The 24,666-nt window shown below is 42.4% G+C and overlaps 1 protein-coding gene across 3 annotated transcripts in view; it reads left to right on the top strand.

Moving 5' to 3' along the window:
* The window catches only part of LYPD6 (LY6/PLAUR domain containing 6), a 59,410-nt gene that overhangs the window by 16,204 nt on the left and 18,540 nt on the right, over positions 1-24,666 (top strand). For 2 of the 3 annotated variants that reach the window (XM_069732899.1, XM_069732898.1), the window contains 2 exons: positions 22,708-22,843; positions 24,448-24,615. In XM_069732899.1, coding sequence (XP_069589000.1) covers positions 24,498-24,615 — 118 coding nt within the window. In that variant the 5' untranslated portion in view covers positions 22,708-22,843; positions 24,448-24,497. Of the gene's footprint in view, positions 1-5,351; positions 5,426-22,707; positions 22,844-24,447; positions 24,616-24,666 lie in introns of all 3 variants that reach the window. The other variant, XM_069732900.1, reaches the window with a different exon arrangement.

The raw sequence follows: 24,666 nt of genomic DNA on the forward strand, positions 1-24,666 counted from the left end.
AGATAAAAGTAGAATTTTTTTTTTTTATGTTTTCTATTTTTGTGCTTTTTGTTTTCTATTTTTATATAACATTCTTTCTTTGGTTAATACCACAAAGATTAAAGAGGTGTTTTATGTCACACCTAATTTAAAGAAAGGATTTGCAGCTCTTTGTGTAGCGTCTGGCAGGTGAGGCGCTGAACAATGGGATCTAGTGGTGATTACAGAAGTTTATCTAATCACACGTTTAGCTTTGTGTAGAAAGTCATTTAGATATGTGCATGGGAAACGGCAATGGATTTATTTTTCATGGTAGCGCTGTTGATGTCATTCTTAGGTTTCTTTCCTTTAAGAAAAAGTCAGTATTTTTAGTTATTTTATGTTTTTTTTTTTAATATTTTTTTATTGATTGGTAAGGTATAAGAACAGTGTTCCATCCTTATCCTACCTTTATCTCTTACTTAATGGACACTTAACACTTTGATCAATTCTTCCTCACTAGGATAATAGCCATTAATTAAAAGTTCTAAGGGCCAGTAATTAGAGATCAGTCATTAGGCGTGGTCAAGGTTTTCTTTTATGTGCAAAAACATTAATTAGGACCTAAACGCAGTAAAATACAAAGATTATTGAAATGGCTTCTGGTCAATGGGGCAAATTTTCATCTGTTTGGACTTTTTTTCTCGAGCCTCTTGACTACATTTTGAAAGTTATTCAGTATTTTTTAAAGGAAAGACTGAAGTCTATGGGGTGACGTTTCTCCTTGTGGAGAGTGACAAGCCAAACCTGGTATGTCAGAGTGTTTTGTATTATAAATTAATGCATAAAATCTTTTCTTGGAAGTTATCTGGATTTTTGATGCCAGTAGTTGATATTTTCATCCTTTCATCGCATCGTACTCTATGGGGCAGCTCAGGTCTGCAATAGTTTTCTCATGCCGAATCGGCATGCAAGATCAATCGCAGCATGCTGCAATTGGCAGCGAGACTCAGCTCACTTGTACCCATATAAGTCTATGAGTGCGAGTAACAGAATGCACAGCACTCAGATGTCACCCAAGTGAGGTGCGTTATGCGCCGCCGCAGGCAGAAGAGGAGATGGAGAAATGAATTTGCAGGATCTGTTTTTTGCCCAAAATGACAGATTGCAAAAAACGGAAGTGTGAAAGAGGCCTTAGGGGCAGTCTACATCTGAGTGTCCACATCCAGTAGGCACACATGCTCGAAAATGATGCATGGTAGAGGACACATTCATTTTGCCGGCACCATTATAGTCTGTGGCCCCCGCAGGCGCATACGTCAGAATCCCATTTGGCGGGGGGTTTCAGGCGTAAACCTTAATGGGGTCACTGAACGGGTTCCAGAAAACAATGTGAAAACAGTCTTAGGCCGGTTTCACACGTCCAGATAATTTCGGTACCGGAAAAAATCGGTACCGGAATTATCCGTGTCCGTGTGGCCCTACGTTTCTGTGGCACATCAGTGTGGCACACATGCGGCACACGTGTGCCGCCCATGTGTCCACTGGGTACCACACGCACCGTGCTGGGTACCACACGTACCAGCATCTGGTGCTGAAGCCCCGATTCATATCTTCCCTGCAGCAGTGTTTGCTGCAGAGAAGATATGAATAATAGTGTTTAAAATAAAGATCTATGTGCCCCCCGCCCTCCCACCCCCTGTGCGCCACCCCCCCCCCGCTGTTCTGAAAATACTCACCCCGCTCGCTCCCTCGCCGGCGCTGCTTCCTGTTCTGGCCGCATCTTCTCCTGTATGCGGTCACGTGGGGCCGCTCATTTACAGTAATGAATATGCGGCTCCACCCCTATGGGAGGTGGAGCCGCATATTCATTACTGTAAATGAGCACAGGTGGTTTCACATAGATCTTTATTTTAAACACAATTATTCATATCTTCTCTGCAGCAAACGCTGCTGCAGGGAAGATATGAATCGCGGCTTCAGCACCAGCACCAGTGGGGGGGACAGCGCTTAATGTAGCGCTGTCTCCTGCACGGCCCACGGACTGCACACAGACAACGTCCGTGTGCGGTACGTGTTTTACACGGACCCATTGACTTTAATGGGTCCGTGTAATACGTGCGCTCCCACGAACACTGACATGTCTCCGTGTTTGGCACACGGAGACACGGTCCGCAAAAAATCAATGACATCTGAACAGATGCATTGATTTTTATGTGTCTACGTGTGTCAGTGTCTCCGGTACATGAGGAAACTGTCACCTCACGTACCGGAGACACTGACGTGTGAAACAGGCCTTAGGGTAGGGTCACCCGGTCCTTTTCCTCCACATCCAGGAAAAACAATCAGATTATTCGGATCTGACTTTGATCAGAATGGTATCAGTTTTTCTCAGACGTATAGAGAAAGAAAATCGGTTTCTCCACCTTCTCCATTTGCAGTCTGTGCATTGCCACTTGGATCAAAATTGGACATCTCTCCGTTTGTTTCCGTGGACCACATGGTACGAGGAAAAAAAATCAGACATGTGCTCATCTCCATAGAATGTTATAGGCCAGTGCTATCTGTGAAAACCACGGATAGCACTCCTCTGAGAAAATCAATTATGTGCATGAAACCGAAAACTGGAGATTTATATCGGTACAATAGTACAATATGGCCTCTGAACGATATGTTATGGCTTCAGTTAACTCTAAGCTTTTACAGATTCATGAGATGATGGCCATAGAAATTTTGGCCAATATGAGGGATAAAAATGGTTTGTACTATTACTGTGCGTATAAATATTAGTAGACAGTGTAACGGACGTGTTGATGGAATCACTGTGCTGTGATCCGAGGAGAGCCTGGAAGGGTGTGACTAGGTGCCTCACCAAGTCCAACCTTGGATGCACGGCGGCTGGTGATACCACAATCCAAGGAGGGACGAGATGGAACCAGCTGCTACACCAGGACTGACCTCGGTTAGATAGCAGCTGACCCCCAAGGGTCAGGAGGCAGAAATGGCCAGGAAGTGTGTAATGGGTAGGACAGTAGATGCAGGCAGGCATTGAAGTAACACAGGAGCCATGGATACGGAGTGGTCCTGCTCATGGACAGATAGGCACTGGCAGGTGCAGGATGGTCCAGCTGGTATACAGATGAGCACTGGCAGGTGCGGACTGTACCGGCTGATAGGTGGAACGAAAGAAACAAAGTCCTCTAACACCAATAAACTTAAGTATAAAGAAATTTTATTCAAATACAAATTTTTTTTAAAAATAAAAAAAGTAGGAAATACCAGTAACCCATACATGTGATGGAGAAAACGCAAACGCTGGACGTTAAGTAATAAAATTATGCCTTAAATAAGGCAATGTGTGTGTATATATATATATATATATATATATATATATATATATATATATATATATATATATATATATATATATATATACAGTGGGGCAAAAAAGTATTTAGTCAGTCAGCAATAGTGCAAGTTCCACCACTTAAAAAGATGAGAGGCGTCTGTAATTTACATCATAGGTAGACCTCAACTATGGGAGACAAACTGAGAAAAAAAAAATCCAGAAAATCACATTGTCTGTTTTTTAGCAATTTATTTGCATATTATGGTGGAAAATAAGTATTTGGTCAGAAACAAACAATCAAGATTTCTGGCTCTCACAGACCTGTAACTTCTGCTTTAAGAGTCTCCTCTTTCCTCCACTCATTGCCTGTAGTAATGGCACCTGTTTAAACTTGTTATCAGTATAAAAAGACACCTGTGCACACCCTCAAACAGTCTGACTCCAAACTCCACTATGGTGAAGACCAAAGAGCTGTCAAAGGACACCAGAAACAAAATTGTAGCCCTGCACCAGGCTGGGAAGACTGAATCTGCAATAGCCAACCAGCTTGGAGTGAAGAAATCAACAGTGGGAGCAATAATTAGAAAATGGAAGACATACAAGACCACTGATAATCTCCCTCGATCTGGGGCTCCACGCAAAATCCCACCCCGTGGGGTCAGAATGATCACAAGAACGGTGAGCAAAAATCCCAGAACCACGCGGGGGGACCTAGTGAATGAACTGCAGAGAGCTGGGACCAATGTAACAAGGCCTACCATAAGTAACACACTACGCCACCATGGACTCAGATCCTGCAGTGCCAGACGTGTCCCACTGCTTAAGCCAGTACATGTCCGGGCCCGTCTGAAGATTGCTAGAGAGCATTTGGATGATCCAGAGGAGTTTTGGGAGAATGTCCTATGGTCTGATGAAACCAAACTGGAACTGTTTGGTAGAAACACAACTTGTCGTGTTTGGAGGAAAAAGAATACTGAGTTGCATCCATCAAACAACATACCTACTGTAAAGTATGGTGGTGGAAACATCATGCTTTGGGGCTGTTTCTCTGCAAAGGGGCCAGGACGACTGATCCGGGTACATGAAAGAATGAATGGGGCCATGTATCGTGAGATTTTGAGTGCAAATCTCCTTCCATCAGCAAGGGCATTGAAGATGAAACGTGGCTGGGTCTTTCAACATGACAATAATCCAAAACACACCGCCAGGGCAACGAAGGAGTGGCTTCGTAAGAAGCATTTCAAGGTCCTGGAGTGGCCTAGCCAGTCTCCAGATCTCAACCCTATAGAAAACCTTTGGAGGGAGTTGAAAGTCCGTGTTGCCAAGCGAAAAGCCAAAAACATCACTGCTCTAGAGGAGATCTGCATGGAGGAATGGGCCAACATACCAACAACTGTGTGTGGCAACCTTGTGAAGACTTACAGAAAACGTTTGACCTCTGTCATTGCCAACAAAGGATATATTACAAAGTATTGAGATGAAATTTTGTTTCTGACCAAATACTTATTTTCCACCATAATATGCAAATAAATTGTTAAAAAAACAGACAATGTGATTTTCTGGATTTTTTTTTCTCAGTTTGTCTCCCATACTTGAGGTCTACCTATGATGTAAATTACAGACGCCTCTCATCTTTTTAAGTGGTGGAACTTGCACTATTGCTGACTGACTAAATACTTTTTTGCCCCACTGTATATATATATATAGTATGCCATATATAGGAAACAACAGACCAATATCAATCACAATATAAACAAAACTAAATACAAAACATAAAGTGCATAGTGCAAAGATAATTAAGTTAATTCATGTGGCTATAATATATCCAAAGGCCTAAAGCAATACACATTAAGTAAATACCATTATGACTACAATATCAGGCTAAGTGACCAAAAAATACTAATGTGCACACCATAACTTTAAGGTACCCAAATATAGGAATGAAAGTATCAGTATAAAATGTCCAAAGTTGTTATAATTACCATATATGAGTGCAGGTCCAGCGTACCCCTTGACGCATGTTTCGATCTTATATCTTCCTCAGAAGGGGTGCATAGTACCGGCTGATATGCAGAAGAGCACTTCCAGGTGCGGGCTAGAATGCAGATAGACAAGCAGGTACGGATAGACAGGTACTGAATTAGAATACTGACTAGTGCTACTGGGGACCTAACAACTAGAAAGCGTGCTATGGGCTAACTAATCATGTTACTCAGGCACCTCTATGCTGGAGAAGGCGCCTTAAATAGTAGGTGTCCCTCAGCTATTGGCTGGGGACTCTTTAGGACGAAGCACGTTCCCTGTAAGAAAGAGGGTCCTAAACACAGTGCCCGGGCATCGGGGCACCCAGAGGGGTATCATCAGAGAAGGAGGGAGTGACTGGCTGGTGCCGCAGCAGTGAGTCAGCCGGAATCTGCCGCGGAGGAAAGGCAGCAGGCAGAGACGCCGGTGCTACAGAAAGCCAGATGAATCATACAATTTTGACAGGATCGGATAACTATCTAATGTGTTTGGGAGAATTCTGACTCTTCCTCGATGACTAAAGTTGGGGAACGATGATTTGGGCATGTTGAATTTCTACATAACAATCATTCGTTCCGACAGGTGATGTCAAACGTGCATGTAGTAGTCAGAAGTAATGGTTTTTTAACATGTTCACATAAATCGGCTTCACAAGCGTTCCTTGGAGTGTCCTTTCTCAATCACTATCCATTTACTCATTGGTGGATGATCAGAATATTTACGTCCAAAAATCATTATTGGTCAGTAGCACATGCCCTCTTGTAAAATATTAATATGTAGACCTTATGAAGATTGAACAGTCCTTAATCTGGGATCAGAAGAGACAGATTAACTCTTCTGGGGCGGACTGGATCATGTATTGTGATTGCACAGTCTAATAGCGTTATAGTTCTGCCAAGTGTCCAACCGGTCCTCATAAATGCAAAGTCGTAATTTTGAGGGTGTGTATATTAATGGAAACTAGGTATTAAAATCTTACATATATATTTTTTAATGATGGAAAACTATAAATAGTCTTAAGGAGACAATTAGTGTTAGAAATAATGAAAGTAAATCCACATGTAGCGGCAACAAAAAGTCAGTAAAAAAAATCAAAGACATCCCGCACTGGGTAGTTAAGACATCAGTTTATGTTTATACATGCCGTCATAATCATGTCAAAGTTGTTGTTTTTTTTTTATTCGTCTTCATTATCTAAGTCTGGTCTTGTAAGTGACACCACCCATCTGTTGGCTGTGACCCTGCCCAGCTCAGACCTGACTGACAGCCCTCGACCCCCTGACGTCTAAACAATAACAGCTTTGATATACTGATAAAGTTTTGGAAACACCCGTCATTGTTAGGCGAACACTCGCTGCCTCTCCCAGAAATGTGCATAATTAGCATCAGAAAGCTGAATTTACCTGTCAGATTGCTGTTTTGGATGAAGTTTCGTGCAATGGACTGTTCAGCGAAGGCTCCATGCACATTAGAGGAAGGATGACTGGACCCGCAGAACCTCTCATGTGTTTGTGGACCTCCTGATTTTCCACCAGCACATGTTGTCAGGGAATACAAGTATCGGGCAATTGGAATTTTGAGGGTCGATCCTTTTGTTTTTAGGGGAGATAAGTCCCTGTCATAGGTGTCTTAGCCATGCCGAGTGCTCATGGGTATGGAAAAGTCAGGTAGATGGGTGTCTACAGAACAAATGATACATACATGCTAGCCACCTTAGGGAGAGACCCAAGTTGGGCTAAATGTAGCGGGACGAAAGAGACCGAAAAGCCCTCTACTCAAAGGAAATACATAGTGGATGCTTTCCTGAAACGGAAAGTACTTGCAAGCAGCATAATACAAAGAATAGCAGGTTTACCCAGAATCCTTTGCAGTAGGCGGAGCTATGCAAATCATCTCTTTCCACCCCTGTCTAATCCACAGCGCTTGGAACCGCCAAGCGTGCAATGCTGCGGATTAGTTTCTAAATTTACACAGCCAACCAATTCCTACCTGTGGACACGTATTTCGGGCTTTAGGCCCTCATCAGCACAGGGCTGGAATTGGTTGGCTGTATGGAGTGGGGCTCGGTGAGCAAGCGATACATACATGCTAGCCACCTTAGGGAGAGACCCAAGTTGGGCTAAATGTAGCGGGACGAAAGAGACCGAAAAGCCCTCTACTCAAAGGAAATACATAGTGGATGCTTTCCTGAAACGGAAAGTACTTGCAAGCAGCATAATACAAAGAATAGCAGGTTTACCCAGAATCCTTTGCAGTAGGCGGAGCTATGCAAATCATCTCTTTCCACCCCTGTCTAATCCACAGCGCTTGGAACCGCCAAGCGTGCAATGCTGCGGATTAGTTTCTAAATTTACACAGCCAACCAATTCCTACCTGTGGACACGTATTTCGGGCTTTAGGCCCTCATCAGCACAGGGCTGGAATTGGTTGGCTGTATGGAGTTTGTATTATGCTGCTTGCAAGTACTTTCCGTTTCAGGAAAGCATCCACTATGTATTTCCTTTGAGTAGAGGGCTTTTCGGTCTCTTTCGTCCCGCTACATTTAGCCCAACTTGGGTCTCTCCCTAAGGTGGCTAGCATGTATGTATCGCTTGCTCACCGAGCCCCACTCCATACAGCCAACCAATTCCAGCCCTGTGCTGATGAGGGCCTAAAGCCCGAAATACGTGTCCACAGGTAGGAATTGGTTGGCTGTGTAAATTTAGAAACTAATCCGCAGCATTGCACGCTTGGCGGTTCCAAGCGCTGTGGATTAGACAGGGGTGGAAAGAGATGATTTGCATAGCTCCGCCTACTGCAAAGGATTCTGGGTAAACCTGCTATTCTTTGTATTATGCTGCTTGCAAGTACTTTCCGTTTCAGGAAAGCATCCACTATGTATTTCCTTTGAGTAGAGGGCTTTTCGGTCTCTTTCGTCCCGCTACATTTAGCCCAACTTGGGTCTCTCCCTAAGGTGGCTAGCATGTATGTATCGCTTGCTCACCGAGCCCCACTCCATACAGCCAACCAATTCCAGCCCTGTGCTGATGAGGGCCTAAAGCCCGAAATACGTGTCCACAGGTAGGAATTGGTTGGCTGTGTAAATTTAGAAACTAATCCGCAGCATTGCACGCTTGGCGGTTCCAAGCGCTGTGGATTAGACAGGGGTGGAAAGAGATGATTTGCATAGCTCCGCCTACTGCAAAGGATTCTGGGTAAACCTGCTATTCTTTGTATTATGCTGCTTGCAAGTACTTTCCGTTTCAGGAAAGCATCCACTATACAGAACAAATGTTCATCCAGCCATCATTGTGATCTTTGAACCCTCAGGCCAGCCATAAACATTAGATGACTGTCGGGCGAAAGATCGTTCAGCCGACAGACATCTTAGTTGACTCTCCCGCACACAGGAGGACCCGTTCAGCCAAATACTCCTGTGTTCTCTATGAGTAAGACGCCGACTGACAGGTCGACCTGTAACTTATGGAGAAATTGATCGATATCACTCCCAACCATCATTTGGTCTGTGCTCCCTTACACGTTAGACCATTGGCTGAATGCATCTATATCGATGGGTTTGGCAAATATAAGTCTAATGTATATGGTCTGCTTAAAGATTCTTAAACTGGAATTCTTAGGTTAAGCCACCACTTAATGTTCATTTGTGGGGGCAGAACAATTGGACCACCACCGATCCTGAGAATGAATGGGCCATGGAGTGGCTTCATAGTTTTCCCCTACAGTGCCACTCACAACCATCTGGCTGTCTCCCTTCAATGCAGCGGGAACCAGTGCAAGAAAAACAGTGAAGATGAAGCAGCACTGTAGGCCCTATGTTTTTATCATTAGTGGGGGTTTCCCAGAGGTTAGGCCCCTAGTAATGATGGCAGTAACTAAATAGAAATACCCTTTAGGCTCCCCATACATATACAAAAGCTTCCAGCTGAATGCTCATTCTGCCAATAGCAAGTCCTCCCAATTCCTTGAACCAAGAGTGTATTCTTTGTCTTGTTAACACGAAGAGAGGATAAAAGACCCCAAAACACTTAGGACTAAAGTCAACTGAATCTGACGATTTCACCTGGAGCGGTTAACCGTCTGATGTTTATGGGGACCTCCTGATTCTCCTCAACAGATGATGTCAGGGAAGAGAAGGATCCAGCATGTTGCATTTCCAATTTTGATCCCCGAGAGATGAGCCACTGTCAGAGGAGCGCGGCAGCCGCTCTCTCATAGAGAACACAGACGCGCGGCTGAGAGTTCTTGTGTATTGGGCAGAGAGTTAGCTTTTGACTGTCTAATGTGTATGGGGGAGTTAAGACACTGCCGGATGAACTCTCTATAGTCTGTTTCCTTCTGTGAGTTTCTTAAAGGGGTTTTCTGGTTTTAAAAAATGTGTCCAAAGGCGCAGTTTGTTTTAAAAAAAAGCCTGTCCTTTTCTAACCCTTTCTGGGTCCAGCATGAAGTCTCTGCCATTGCTCCCAGAATCTGCTTTTACATTGACACCATGAACTGCTCAGAAACACTGATATCTGTGATTGACTGCAGCACTGTCGACATGATGTCAGCACTGCAAACAGCAGCAGACATCAGGAGCAGCAGTGGAGCATCAGTGCTGAACTTGGTGAGGGTGAGTAAAGCACGTGTGTGTTTTTTCTTTTAAATTAAGCCTAGGTACATGGGTTTTCTGAACATGCTAAATCTTTTAATGGATAATATAAAAAGATCACTATTTGCACTCCAATCCTGCCGTACAATTCCCCCCCCCCATTTTAAGTACTATATAACAGTTTGAATCAGTGTCCCATAATAATGACAACAATATGCTCATAATAATTAGAAAGTTTGCCTAAAACAGTGACATACGGTCTTAGCAGAGCTAACGACAGTGCCCCATAAAAATGCCATTCATAATGCCGCCATTACAGTACCCCACATACAGTAGCTGAACCAACTCCACAGTATAAAAAGAAATATTGTACAATTTTAGATATTTTTCTTTTTCTTACGAGCCACCAATATTTTTTATTATATATGTATTCTCGGTATCATTAAAGGGACCAATCTGTGTTTTTTTTTTTTTACTATTAAAGAAGCCATCAATTATGGCTCTTCTGTGCTGTCTGTTGCCGGTGGCTTGCGATTCCAGACTAATAAAATCCTCCTTCCTCCTTTGATTTGTCGCAGTTATGCATTTGCCAGTCTATTGTTGGCTTTTACAGTGAACTTGAGCTTGTAGGAAAATGCTTAATTACCTTGCGGAGGGCAGGCAGCTACAGGTCACCTGCAATGATCTGTCATTATGAAACCACAAGAAAACTTTTATCAGTCAGGATTCCTCGCTGAACCTGCTTACATAAGACATTCGTCTTCTCCACCTGTTCTGTAATGGCCCGAGTATGACACAACGTTATCATTACCATCTGTTTATAATACGGCTCGTAATAACACAAGCTGAATGGAAACACCCAAACATCAAGCCGGGTAGCTCATGTGGGATTCTTCGATATTAGGGGGATTTGCTTGTAATACCTCCAGATGGGGTCATTAGCTAGAACGTGGCCACTGATAGCGATCGGCCACACCTGCAACAATCGAGGTCAAATAGTGCAAAGATAAGTCTTATAAAGCCTCAGCAAATATTCGGCAAGACAACATGAGCACAGAAGACTGATGGACTAAGTTATGGCAGATGACTGTATGCTTACTCCTTCGGAGGGACTGTACCCAACAAAAATCTTAAAGCGGTATCCACAAATTGGCAAGTTACCACCCATCATCAGAATAGGGTGGTGCTGCTCACCGGGACCCCCATCAATCTCAAGAACATGTCTTTGAAAAGCTCTACGTGGCTATCTGCGGTAGAACATGAATAAAGCCACTGTTCCTTTCTAACGGGAAATTTCAGCGCCTATAGATAGGTGGTAACTTCCCAAATTGGTAACAACTTTTTACCGTTCCCATAAAGCTTAGTGGTCGGCCAAACACTTGCTTGACTGTCAGTGGTCTGTCCCAATTACCCCATACTCATGCACGCTCGAGCGTGAATAGGTTTTCAATATGAAAAGTGGGGAATGAAAAGTATCAACATGCCCATCATCTGTCAGGGGAGAATCGGGGGTCCTGATGGTCACCTGATTCCAATCTAATGTGTACAGATGGTTTTTGCGTATACTTGTATCTTTTATTATAGCCCATGTGCGGTTTGTATTCATTTTTATTTTTGGATCAATGGAATCTGAACGCAATGTTAGCACTGATCACAATCAAGTACGAATTAAGGGGAGATTTTTGTCCACCATTATGGTAGATTGGGATCCCATATTATCTTTGCTGCACTAAATGGGAGGTCGGCATCCACCGTTATTAGAGAGAATACCTGAGCTGCAGTGAGTGGTACAATATGGCTCTGTATAACTCGGAGGTGGTACGGAATGGAATTACGGCAGACTCAGACATTATCCCAATGGAGCCATTTACTATTCTGAAACCAAAGGACGTGTACAATACTTGGTCTTCCACACTCGGAATCCTGTGTTTCGGTGAATCCGATGGAATCAGTAGAAATCACTGTATAGCTACGTTCACATGACCATATTTTTGGCACGTTTGTCAGATGAGACTTGCCTAATTAAGTCTATTGGTGCACAAAAAAAATTGGATCCCATTCGGATCAACCATACTGCATCCTGATGATATTTTGTCTGCTTGTGTGAACCTAGCCAATATATGCGAATGTTGCCTTACATGTTGTGTTTCCTGGAGGATTGCCTTCACTAATAGACTGTTAGGCTAGGTTCACATTGCGTTAGGGCAGTCCATTTAGCGCATAGCGCTACGGACTGCGCTAACGCAATGTACCAAAAGCGACCGCATTTTTGGCGATCCCGCTAGCGCAGACACCCGATCTGCGCTAGCAAGAAACAGACCTCGGATGCTGCAAGCAGCGTCCGCGGTCCATCCGAAACTAACGGGACATCGCTAGTGCATGCCGAAAATGGCATGCGCTAGCGATGCGCTAGAGATCCGTTAGCACATTGCCGTCAATGGGTGCGCTATCGGATCCGTTGCATGGCGTTAATTGCGACAATTTCGCCATGTAACGGAGTCCGCTAGCATTAACCCATTAACGCAATGTGAACCTAGCCTTACAAAATGGAAACAAAAACCTAAATAGATGAACTGGAAAATAAGTTGGTATGCATGCAATGTGTAGGCACATGTTCACACTGGCCTCTAAACAGACAAGGTTTTGTTATAAAATAGATTTACATGACAGTATTGCTACGTCATGAAGTCTTTTCAGAACGAATGCAAGGATGAATGTGTCTCCCCATTGTCTTGTGTCCTTTACTACTAGTGATGTTTCATCATCTTGTTGTGAGCCCGAGAGACCATTTCACCTCAACATCCCACTGTCTGGACTCGTTTAGTGACTCAGATTCTGCTTTGTGATCATTGACCTTAAATCATTGTGGTCGTCTGTATAATGGTGAAATGTCAAGTTTGTAAAGTGCAGTCATTCACCCATGAAGCCTTAACAAAGATCTCTGTGCTATACGATGTTATCTAGACCATTGCTCTAAAAATATATTTTTTTTTCCAGAAAAAACATTTAGTAGTAAACCTGTTATGGAAGAACTGTCCACCTGAACTGTCGGGCATTTAGACTTTGTGACCTTAAGGCCCTCATTCCCATTAGATTGCACAACCATCTGATGTGTATAGGTGGCTGGGACACAACAGTAGAAAAAGTGGATTTCCAGTTCAAAGCCATGCAGAGAAGTAAGATTGTGAATCCCTCAACCATGTTCAGACAACTCCAGGCAGGTCTCCTCGAGTGAATAATAAAAGTTGCCATCCGGCACCAGTTAAAAAAAAGTATAAAAAAAATAAATTTTGTTTCATTTCCATCTTAATATCAAATTAGAAATTCAGACACATATGGATGCTAACGCGTATCAAATTCACATGAGTTCTAGGAATTGGGGTTGAGCCTAAGTTATATGGGCACCTTAACGTTGACCATCCTCAACAGATAGGTGGCAGCCAGATGACTATTTCTCCTCCAAGTTACCTTTTTGGAACCCCACTTTCCCGGCCAAGTATGCATAAGCTGATGTCAGAAACCTTTGCAGCGTGCATTGGGACCAAAAGGATATAATGTGGAATTGCAACTGCCTGATTCTTCATTCCTCTGACATCCTTTATTGGAGGAGAAAGGGAAAGGCCCACATTAGATAGTTGGCCGTTCCTCCCGAAATAGGTCAACTTAACAATAAACCCACAGAATGCTCTTGACTACACTTTTGAGATTCAGAGATAAAAAGAGGTTCTCTGTAATTCAGGACATGACCGGTCTTCGAGAATGAGACTCTTTAAACCCGCTTTCCACTCTGACCAAGAAGATCCTGAGTGTGGGACCAATCTACTAACTAGAATGGTATATGGGAATGGGCCTTCTAAACTGGACGGGGTTTCCAGTATATCTAGCCCACCAGTATTCATTTTTTTATGCCTCAGCTGATAGCAACCGCTGTCAAAACAGTTGTCATTCCGCTTTTTCACCAGTTTCTTCTGCAAGATGATGTGTCGGATGGCAAAACACAATGTGTAATGTTTTCTGATCTGGCTCCTTGAAGGGTCTTGAATGCGAACGATTTCAAAGCAAACTATGGGATCTACTTTTGAATTAGTTTCCATCTGGTATCTCACAGCGATAGTGAAGGGAAAAAAGTTGGCTTAACCGATATATGGAAACCCCTAGTCATATATGGACAGCATGGTGGCTCAGTCGTTAGCACTGTTGCTTTGCAGCGCAGAGTTCCTGGGTATAAAACACACCAAGGACAACATCTGTAAGGAGTTTGTATGTTCTCCCGGGTTTGTGTGGGTTTCCTCCGGGGTCTCCGGATTCTTTTCCTTGGAAGTGGAGGGTAATTCTGATATCTACAGCCACATACAATTCTCTATTTGTGCAGTTATATTGCGCACAATCTGTCGCCTTCGTACATGGACAATTGACTAATCAGCTAAGTAATGATTTTTTTTTAGTATACACAGCATGCAGTTGTTTTAAATGCATTAACATTATTCATTCTCTGCAAAAGTAAAAAAAACTTGCCCTGAACAGCTTCTTCTCTAGTGCTCACCAAATCAGTGCATACAAGTAAAATACTACAACGGTAACACAAGATAAATTGTTGGAATTCTACTTTAGCAAACATAAAGGTTTGAGATTTGTCTATGAATGCAATTGCTGTAAAGTACAGTGCTTGATCAAATGAGACATTCCCTTATGTCATATTGTTTGGAAGCAGTAAGTGTGAAGGGGCTTTTGAGACTTGGAAGTAAGTTTCCATAAGTACGCCCATGCTTATGATGTTAAGCCGGTGATTACAGATATTTAGTAAGATAAAATATCTTAAAAGTAAGTGATTTTCTTCTTTACATCTATAATCCCTTACAGAGTACCCCACATTTACATTTAAATTAAATAAATTGTGAAGTTTTCCTTTAAGCAAAGATTAAAATCTCACAGTTGTTAATCCTGACCAAAATTTAGTGCAGGGGTGTGAACTATGCCCTCAGCATTCCGAAATTTAACAAGGATATTGCCTAGTATTGTTGGCACTGATTCATTGTCATGAACGTCTGAGTGAGATCTTCAATATTTGATATGTTTTGTAGATTTTGTTGAAAATGAAGAACCATTATATGAGCACCAATTGCGCGGCCATGACATGATTTCCATGCTCCCTCAATGGCATCCTATTGCCATAATATGATTTATTGATATGATTATTAAAATAAAAGATTATAATTTATGTACAATCCCTTTAAGTCTACCATTGGTAATGTCTACATTGCTCAAGCTTTGAACTTTCCTAATTTTTATGGCACCACAATTGGTCAAAGAACATTTTTTGTTTGTTTGGCACATGTACCCTAAGAATTGTTCAACTTTTGGAAATCAGAAATGAAATATTTACTAAAAATACAATTAGGAAAAGTTGACCAATATAAGACCACTAGTAACAGACTCGTGCATTATGCCTGGCTAAAACTTTTTTTTTTTTTTTACTACAGAACTAATTATGGTACCCAAATTTGAAATAGAGAGGAACTGACATTGGATTTCTTTTTTTTATTTAAACTGAGTATCTCCTCCAATTGGTTTGGTATCACTGATTCTAGAACAGTTTTTATTTTTCCTCTGTGCCCCTCTGTTACAAAGTTATGCTTCTATGCCTCCCCGGCAATAAAGGGGCAACTTTCAACTGCAGAACTTATCTTTGTCAAATCTGGTGGGCACTAATGATTTAAAAAAAAAAAAAAAATTTGGAATAAATCAAGCCAGACATGTCACTCGAAGCAAGGATCACCAAGCTACGACTTGTCTACTTTGGACCCATCATACGAAGAGAGCGATCACTGGAGAAGGACATCATGGTCAGAAGAATAGAAGGAACAATCTGAAGAGGAAGACCAGGACCAATAGCTTGATAGAACCAAGGTAGAGAAGACCCTGATGGACCTATCTAGGCTTGCACAAGATCAACCTTCCTACGGAACGTTCATCCATCAAGTTGCCATGGCTCGAGATTGAGCTGAAAGCTGTACAATAACACTAATAATGGTCATCTCAAGATATAAATATATATGTATTTTTTTAAATTCCACAAAACTAAAGATTTATGAATTTCCTCTCGAATAATATTCCGGTTCCCGTACTTTTCCTGGAAAACCGCTGTCATCAGCCAAACAAGCAGTTTAGTAATTTTCATAAACGGTAAAATAATATTTTTCCACGTAAGGTCAGAGTGAGTTTATTTGGTTTCTTGGTTACTAGATGTATGGGCGTCTAATTCAAAAAGGAAATAGTGCTGCAGTCTACAAGGAAATCTGCTAATGACTTCACTTACTCTTAGAAAGTTGCAGTGCGGAGAATTGTAATAGTTTTATTTATGTAGAGGAGCTTTCTGTATGTATTAGATACGTTTGTTATTTTTTTTATTGTACTTTTTGTAAAATAAAAATATTTCAAAGTATGAACATGTGAAGTCTAAAACCGCAAATCGCGTGAAACGTGCAGAAGATCGATCTGTAGGATTTTCTCGATTAGATGCCTAGCTGCTGCACCTCCGCATCGGAGGACCATGATATAAAATTGCCTAGAGACATTATATTTTGTCAGCAGAAAGTTTTTAAGTGATCTACTAACAATCTATGTCTGGAAGGTCAGATTAACCCCATACTGAGTTCTGTCATCAGAGGGAATAAAGGTACCGTCACACATAACGATATCGTTAACGATATCGTTGCAACGTCACGCTTTTGGTGACGTAGCAATGATCCCGCTAACGATCTCGTTATGTGTGACAGCGACCAACGATCAGGCCCCTGCTGGGAGATCGTTGGTCGTTGGGGAATGATCAGGACCATTTTTTGGTCGCTGATCACCCGCTGTCATCGCTGGATCGGCGTGTGTGACGCCGATCCAGCGATGTGTTCACTTGTAACCAGGGTAAATATCGGGTTACTAAGCGCAGGGCCGCGCTTAGTAACCCGATATTTACCCTGGTTACCATTGTAAAAGTAAAAAAAAAAAAACACTACATACTCACATTCTGATGTCTGTCACGTCCCCCGGCGTCCTCTGTGTCAGCGCCGTCCGTAAAGCAGAGCACAGCGGTGACGTCACCGCTGTGCTCTGCTTTACGGCCGGCGCTGACACAGTCAGTGCAGGGAAACTCTCGGCAGCAGCGCGTGCATTAGCAGCGCTCTTGCCGAAAGCAGTTTTAACCCTGTGGACGCCGGCGGGGAACGTGACAGACATCACAATGTGAGTATGTAGTGTTTTTTTTTTTTTACTTTTACAATGGTAACCAGGGTAAATATCGGGTTAGTAAGCGCGGCCCTGCACTTAGTAACCCAATGTTTACCCTGGTTACCTGGGTGCTGCAGGGGGACTTCGGCATCGTTGAAGACAGTTTCAACGATGCCGAAGTCGTTCCCCTGATCGTTGGTCTCTGGAGAGAGCTGTCTGTGTGACAGCTCCCCAGCGACCACACAACGACTTACCAACGATCACGGCCAGGTCGTATCGCTGGTTGTGATCGTTGGTAAGTCGTTTAGTGTAACGGTACCTTAAGATTCCAAAATGAAATTAAACAATCCACGTTTTTGGATAAGTTGGGACCAATAACTGTCCACTAAAGCACCCGTGGCCATATCAAAGCATCATACACATTCAGTTCTGTGCCAGGTGGCATAGCGTGGGTTTCGGTGCATTAGGCAAGGAAAGTATTTTGCACCCCCGAACCCGTAAACCCTCAGCACTCCCCGAGTCCCTTCCACCTGTCTGGTATTGAATCCCTTATCCGCCAAACAAATGTATTGTAATTTGAGGAAAATACTGATGTCATTATAGTTTGCACTTTTGACTTCTTAGCTTTTATCTGTTTTTTTTTAGTTTTTAAAATCAGTCTTTACATTTTTAAAATAAAACATTCAACCTTGTTCTATTTGTCAATCTCTAGCCCTAACCCAAGCCTAAACCTAGGTCTGGTTAGGGTTAGAAAAAGTGTAGAAACGTAAAAACAGCTCTGAGTAATGAATTATTCAATACTGTCTTTATTCATTAATTTCTCGTCAAGTGCAAGCAGTTCAGATGAGTTTTTCATTAATTGCTCTGCATAGGCAGCTACAAAGATGACGAAGCTCACTTAATTATATTGAGCGCTGTCCTCTCGCGTGCTGCCCAGGCAGAGTGCAGCAGCCAAGCACAAACTCATCTTGGCTGCTGCGCTCTGCATAAGCAGCACAAGGCGGCACTCCAAGATGAAGCTGCACTTGCAGGTGCTGATCATTGGACAGGATGGGAGGCGCAGGGCGGGAGTGGAAAATGTTGCACTCCCTTGGACTTTTGTGCTGAGGGCAATCACTCCTCTGCCCTACCCCCTTGCTACGCCATTTCCATGAACCGTCTCCTGTTCCATTTTTTCTCTCCAATTTCATACAATAGTATGTGAAAGTTTTTATGCTTGGATTCAATCTTACTCGGGCAGCACGGTGGCGCAGTGGTTAGCACAGCAGCCTTGCAGCGCTGGAGTCCTGGGTTCAAATGCCACCTTGGACAACATCTGCAAGGAGTTTGTAAGTTCTCTCCGTGTTTGCGTGGGTTTCCTCCGGGTGCTCCGGTTTCCTCCCACATTCCAAAGACATACTGATAGGGAATTTAGATTGTAAGCCCCATCGGGGACAGCGATGATAATGTGTGCGCTGCGGAATATGTTAGCGCTATATAAAAAAAATAAAGATTATTATTATTACTCCTTATGTACAGAGGTATTGTCCCTTAAAAACATCCAACATGAAGGGCAGTGTACGGGGGCTTATGGTTAACCACACGTATATCAAAGTTGGCCACGTGATGGGGGCAAACAATAATCAAATCTGTAGAAATAAACTAAAAGGCGATAACATCCAAACAAAAAGGAAGCAAAGATAAAAGGAACAATTAGTTATAAAATATATTAAAAAAGAAATGCAACATGGATAAAAACAAAAACAAAAAATTAGATTACAAATTCTATTAATGAAGTAACGGGAGATGTCACCTTCCCATATTATGTTACACTGATGCCTCTGCGCTGTGTAATGGCAACAGAATTTCATTAAAACCATCTTCTAAAGTTCTCTCATCTTCGGTGGAATCCCATCTCCCGTTTTGGTAAAAGCCTTGAATATTTTTTTTTTTTACTTTGACCTTCCACCTCCCCTGGGGTGTCGTGCGGCCTCATTATTTGCAGATACCTACGACCGCCTTTTCTTGCAGCTGCTCTTCTTAAATTATTTAAATTTCCTTTGATGAGATTTGAAACTTGAGAAGACTGTGGACTGTACGGAACCCCGGGGTGTTGACCGCAAAAACCTTTTTGGTTCAGGAGGTGGCTGCTAAGTTTACAGGACAGCTGAGAAGGTTACTAAAGTTTTTTAGCACTGAAATGACAAGATAGACATAATGAGAAGGTCAGTCCATGGTGGTGCAGAAATATTTGCCAGGGGATGGGATTAGCTGCAAAACCACCACTAATCCTGAACTGAATATTCCTCACATTCATTGATCACAATTCGCACCTGTCAGTCTGTATTGGTATGTCTACTGCTTCCCTGCTGTATAATTAGCAAAGTCTTCACTTCTGTCTGTTAATTTACTCTATTTCTGTCATTTTCTTACCTGCTGCCTCTTCCCCTCTGGTCTCACCTGGTGTCTTTCATGTGCAGTATAGATTTGGACTAAGAGGTCTCTGGTCCTGGCCTGAGTGCGCTTTCTTAAGTTCAGCTTTTAAGTGCACCTTAGAAATATACCAGAAATCTCTGAGAAGTGACCAGAAGGTAAGAGCTACCACTGCTACCTGTGCTCACCTCTTTGTCTCCCACAGTTACTTTTCACCATGCTGACTTATGCCCGAACAGTTTTTGCTCCACCAATCCTTAAGGTACCGTCACACTAGACGATATCGCTAGCGATCCGTGACGTTGCAGCGTCCTCGCTAGCGATATCGTCCAGTGTGACAGGCAGCAGCGATCAGGCCCCTGCTGTGCTGTCGCTGGTCGGGGAAGAAAGTCCAGAACTTTATTTGGTCGCTGGACTCCCCGCAGACATCGCTGAATCGGCGTGTGTGACACCGATTCAGCGATGTCTTCACTGGTAACCAGGGTAAACATCGGGTAACTAAGCGCAGGGCCGCACTTAGTAACCCGATGTTTACCCTGGTTACCATCCTAAAAGTAAAAAAAAAACAAACACTACATACTTACCTACAGCTGTCTGTTCTCCAGCGCTGTGCTCTGCACTCCTCCTGTACTGGCTGTGAGCGTCGGTCAGCCGGAAAGCACAGCGGTGACGTCACCGCTCTGCTTTCCGGCCGCTGTGCTCACACAGCCAGTACAGGAGGAGTGCAGAGCACAGCGCTGGAGAACAGACGGCTGTAGGTAAGTATGTACTGTTTGTTTTTTTTTACTTTTAGGATGGTAACCAGGGTAAACATCGGGTTACTAAGCGCGGCCCTGCGCTTAGTTACCCGATGTTTACCCTGGTTACCGGCATCGTTGGTCGCTGGAGAGCTGTCTGTGTGACAGCTCTCCAGCGACCAAACAGCGACGCTGCAGCGATCCGGATCGTTGTCGGTATCGCTGCAGCGTCGCTAAGTGTGACGGTACCTTTACTCTCCTTCGCTATCCCCAAACCCCAACACACTCCCAAGAAATGTTTATCTCACCTTCCCTCTTACCTCTCCACCTGACCTCATCTCCAGACCTGCTCCTCAACTTCTACCAAAACAAGCCGGACACTCTCCTTCTCTCACCTCCTCTCTCTCTCCTCACTGTTAGCGATATATCTCCAAATCCGGGACCTCCACAGCTGTTACCCCCCTACTCAGCTCCTGAGTAGGAGAGAAAGCAAAAGAGAGTATACAGACATTACAGCACGAGATCACAAACGATTATTTGAGGTAAAATATTGTTTAAAAACAGGCAGAGAAATGTTTTACCTCACAAAAAGAATCTGCTGCGATCCCATGCTGTGTTGTCTCTTTTGCTTCCCCCCTGTCCAGGAGCTGTGGTATGATCCAGCCATGTTCCTGCACGGTCAGACACGGCCATTACACAGTACACAGCAGGGGCACATTTATAAGATTATCTCAGCACAGGAACATTTTAATTAATCACATCTAATTGTGGACATTATTATTATTCCAAGATCTATTGATTAAAATGAACTTTTCTTCGTGGGAAAACCACTTTAAATAACATTGAAGTCAGTGCCCAATAAGCTGGAGAATGAAGTTAATATTTTGATAAGGCTTTGCATATGGCTTGGTGGGATGTAGAACTATAGTACATAGACTTTGAGATATGTACAGTGACATTTTCCAATAGTCCAAGAATTCGGCAGCAGATAAGGGCTACATCGAGCCAAAATAGCATCAGCATCGGTATATTCATTGCCAGATTTCTAAAAGTTTCTTACCATTTAGAAGTCGGATGATCTCAAAATGCTTGACGGCAGTAAGATTTTTAACAGATCCTGATTTCGGCTATATCCACATCCGTGTATAAAATGGAAGCCACAAAGATGTGCCGGATCTACCATACGACAAACATCAGCAACACCCAACAAACCCCACAGATACTGTATATAATAGGGTCCATCACATTCAGCCCGGACAGTTGTGCACCACTCATGCCAAACAGACCCTCGTATAACTATATGAGCAGAGACTTAGCTGGATTCTTGTGAAACAATATGTTTTCTCCCTTGTATTTAAAGGGATAAGATTAAAGATAAAAGGGTAAAATAGAGAACAGATTGTATTCAGAAGAATTCCTAATAATTTCTTCCTGAAAATAAATTCTATTCAGATTCACTTAAAAAAAGATGAAAAAGATTTCAATTGTCTTTGGATTTGTCACCTGCCCCTAAACCCAAGATCAATTATCTGCACAATTATCTGTAATTATGTACCTTTTGTTAAGGTTTTCATTAAGTTTTAGGGCATTCAGTAGTGATTCATTTCTTAAAATGGTAGTTTCAAATACACTACATATGTCCAGTCACTCTCACTTAAAGCCCACTGGAGATAGCGAAACATTCAAGAACATCTACAACTTTCTAATATTAAGGGGTTTCCACGAATATGTATGGATAAACTGAAGATATGGTACACAAATAATAAGTATAACTATGGTCAACAAAGAAATAATTGTGTAGGATCAGATTTGTTTTCATCCTGACCCAGGTCAACACATGTGTGGTATAGGCAAGTTAAATGAAAAAAAATCTGTAAAGTAAGCTCCTAGAGACACTTATCGGTCTGTCAAGAGAGTGCTGGGTGACAGGTTGTCATTTTAGAACCTAATCCCATTATACTGTCTTGGCTTGTAAGCGCAAACCTGCTGATTCAATAGTTATAAAATAATTATGAGTGTAATGTCAGGATTTTTTTAATGTTGTAATGACCTTGACTACTTGTGTTGCACAGTATCAGGCAATGTTTCTAGAAGTTTTGGCATGTGGCAAACCCCATGGCGGTACCACATTTCTGATTTGGGAATATAGTTTTTATCTGGAATATTTATAACAAATTATTTTCATTCTGAGGTCAACATGGGGAAATGATATGAAACAGAACGTGGTGGAAATCATTATCAAAGGGTTGCTTTTGAATAGTTAGAAAAGATGAGTGATGCTTCACCTATAATTGTGATTGTGGCTGATATGTATATGACCAGCATTAAAAGACATGGATAACTTAACCGCATGCTTAAAGGTAACTTCTAAATGTTCAGTTAAGGTATGAACATTAACAATCCACATGTTTGTGTTTCAGGCTATGGATGGACATTCAGAATTGGGTTGGAAAGTGAAAAATTTGTCATCCAGAGGATTGAACACGTGAAGCACATGCACTAATTACAATTCCACCCATTCTGCATGGTTCTTAGGATTGCCTCTTTATTAGACTGGTAAGTTACACTCACTTCTATTGAGGCTTTTCTATGTTTGTCACATTATGCAGAGTAGAGTTGAGTAAAAAAATTCTCAGGACTCTGGTCCGGTGGCCAGCGACTAACGATGTGGCTTCTGAACCAGGATCCTGACAATCTTTTTGCTCAACTCTAAGGCTAGTGTCACAAGACTGGTTTTTTCTCTCATCTGAAAAAATGGGGCCAATCATGATAATCACACACTGATCAGACTTTGACTCAACATTTTCGGATGTGGAGAATAAAAAAAACATTCTCCATCTTCTCCTTTCCGTCAGTCTGTAAAAATCGGACTATTATCTGAGTGCGATCTGATTTTTTCCCAAGGATCCATAGACCTGAATGGCTGAGTGCGATCCAATAGTTGGATAGTGATAGAAAATCAATGGTGCAAAATCAAGTGCCAATTTGGATGCTTCTTTGACGTAGGTGGGAAAGCAGATTGACAATCAATGTGGCTGTTATTAAAGCTCCCAGTGTGGGTATTCCCAGAAAAGGTCCTTAGTTGCTCAGTCATAGCATTTATTTGGGCATGCGAAAAAAAAATGGAAAAACTTAATGGTATTGTATGGCATTCATACTGCTACATTCTTATTAAGGACCTGAACGAGTCTCTTATGGATATTTACAGAGGGAAGCTACAGAATAATATACACTGTCCCTTTAAGAGAAACCGCATTGATGTCATGGACGTGACAGGCGGATTTCGGTCAGCAAAACATCTCCTCCTGTCTAAATAAACAGCAGGAAGGCATTTTGTGTTTTGTCAGGACTTTTTTGCCATGGATTAAATTTGGAAAAACATCCTGTGAATCTGAGCCAAATACAATAGTCCGGGTGGCTCCGAGATTAAATGTTATTTTTATGACACGTTCTCAGTGGATAATGTGCTTATCCTGGCAGACGGCGAGAATGGATCCAATGGAGGTCACAGGATTGATGAGCGGCGCTGAATGTACACACATAATTATTGCTGGTTCCGTATGTGGCGCCAACATATTCCATAGTGCTCTGCAGAGACTCTGAGCTGATCATCCCCATTCTCTGAGACAAACAGACCTGGCAGATTAAATTCCTGGATTCGACAGTTAGATCCGTTTTCTTCTTGTTGGTACCTGGAAACCGTCAGCAAGCAGGTTATCATTTTCTTGTGTCTCTGTTTAGTAAAGAAGGTGCACAAGGACTTCCCTTTTTTTTATTGGATTGGACCCTTAATTTCTTCTTCTTTTTTAATACATGGTTGAAAAGCTCAAGAATCCTTCTTGCCTTGGATATTCACACGTAGTTAAATAACCAGAATAAAAAAAAAAAAAAGGATCTGTCAGTCGATTGTCAGTGGAACGCAGCCTGCTTGTTGACAGTTTCCACATAACAATGAACTTTTTTAAAAAAAAGTGAGCACAGCAGAAGTCATGACAATAGGTTTAGAATAGGAGTACATACACTGAGGTCAAGACTAATCACCTGACCATTTTAAGGAAACCATCAACAAGCAGGTTATGTGCTTACAATACAAGAACAGGATGGTTTACAGTTCACAGATTGTCTTTTTGGATATTAATAATATTTTCTCCTATTCTCAGGTATTGGGGAGGCTGCACTAATGGCTGCATGAATTGGACCTTTTTCTGCGATGGAATTGTGGCCGGCGGCGGCCTGGTTCCTGCTCTTTAGTCACATTGCTGGCTGGCTGCAAACAGTTCATTGCCGAGACTTCACAGTGCAAGACATCGTCTTCCTCTATCCATCAAGTAAGATTCTGTCCTGAAGTCTATTATTCACCCAATGACCTGTCGTCAGAA

The sequence above is a fragment of the Ranitomeya imitator genome, chromosome 7 (assembly GCF_032444005.1).
Source record: "Ranitomeya imitator isolate aRanImi1 chromosome 7, aRanImi1.pri, whole genome shotgun sequence".
NCBI lineage: Eukaryota > Metazoa > Chordata > Amphibia > Anura > Dendrobatidae > Ranitomeya > Ranitomeya imitator.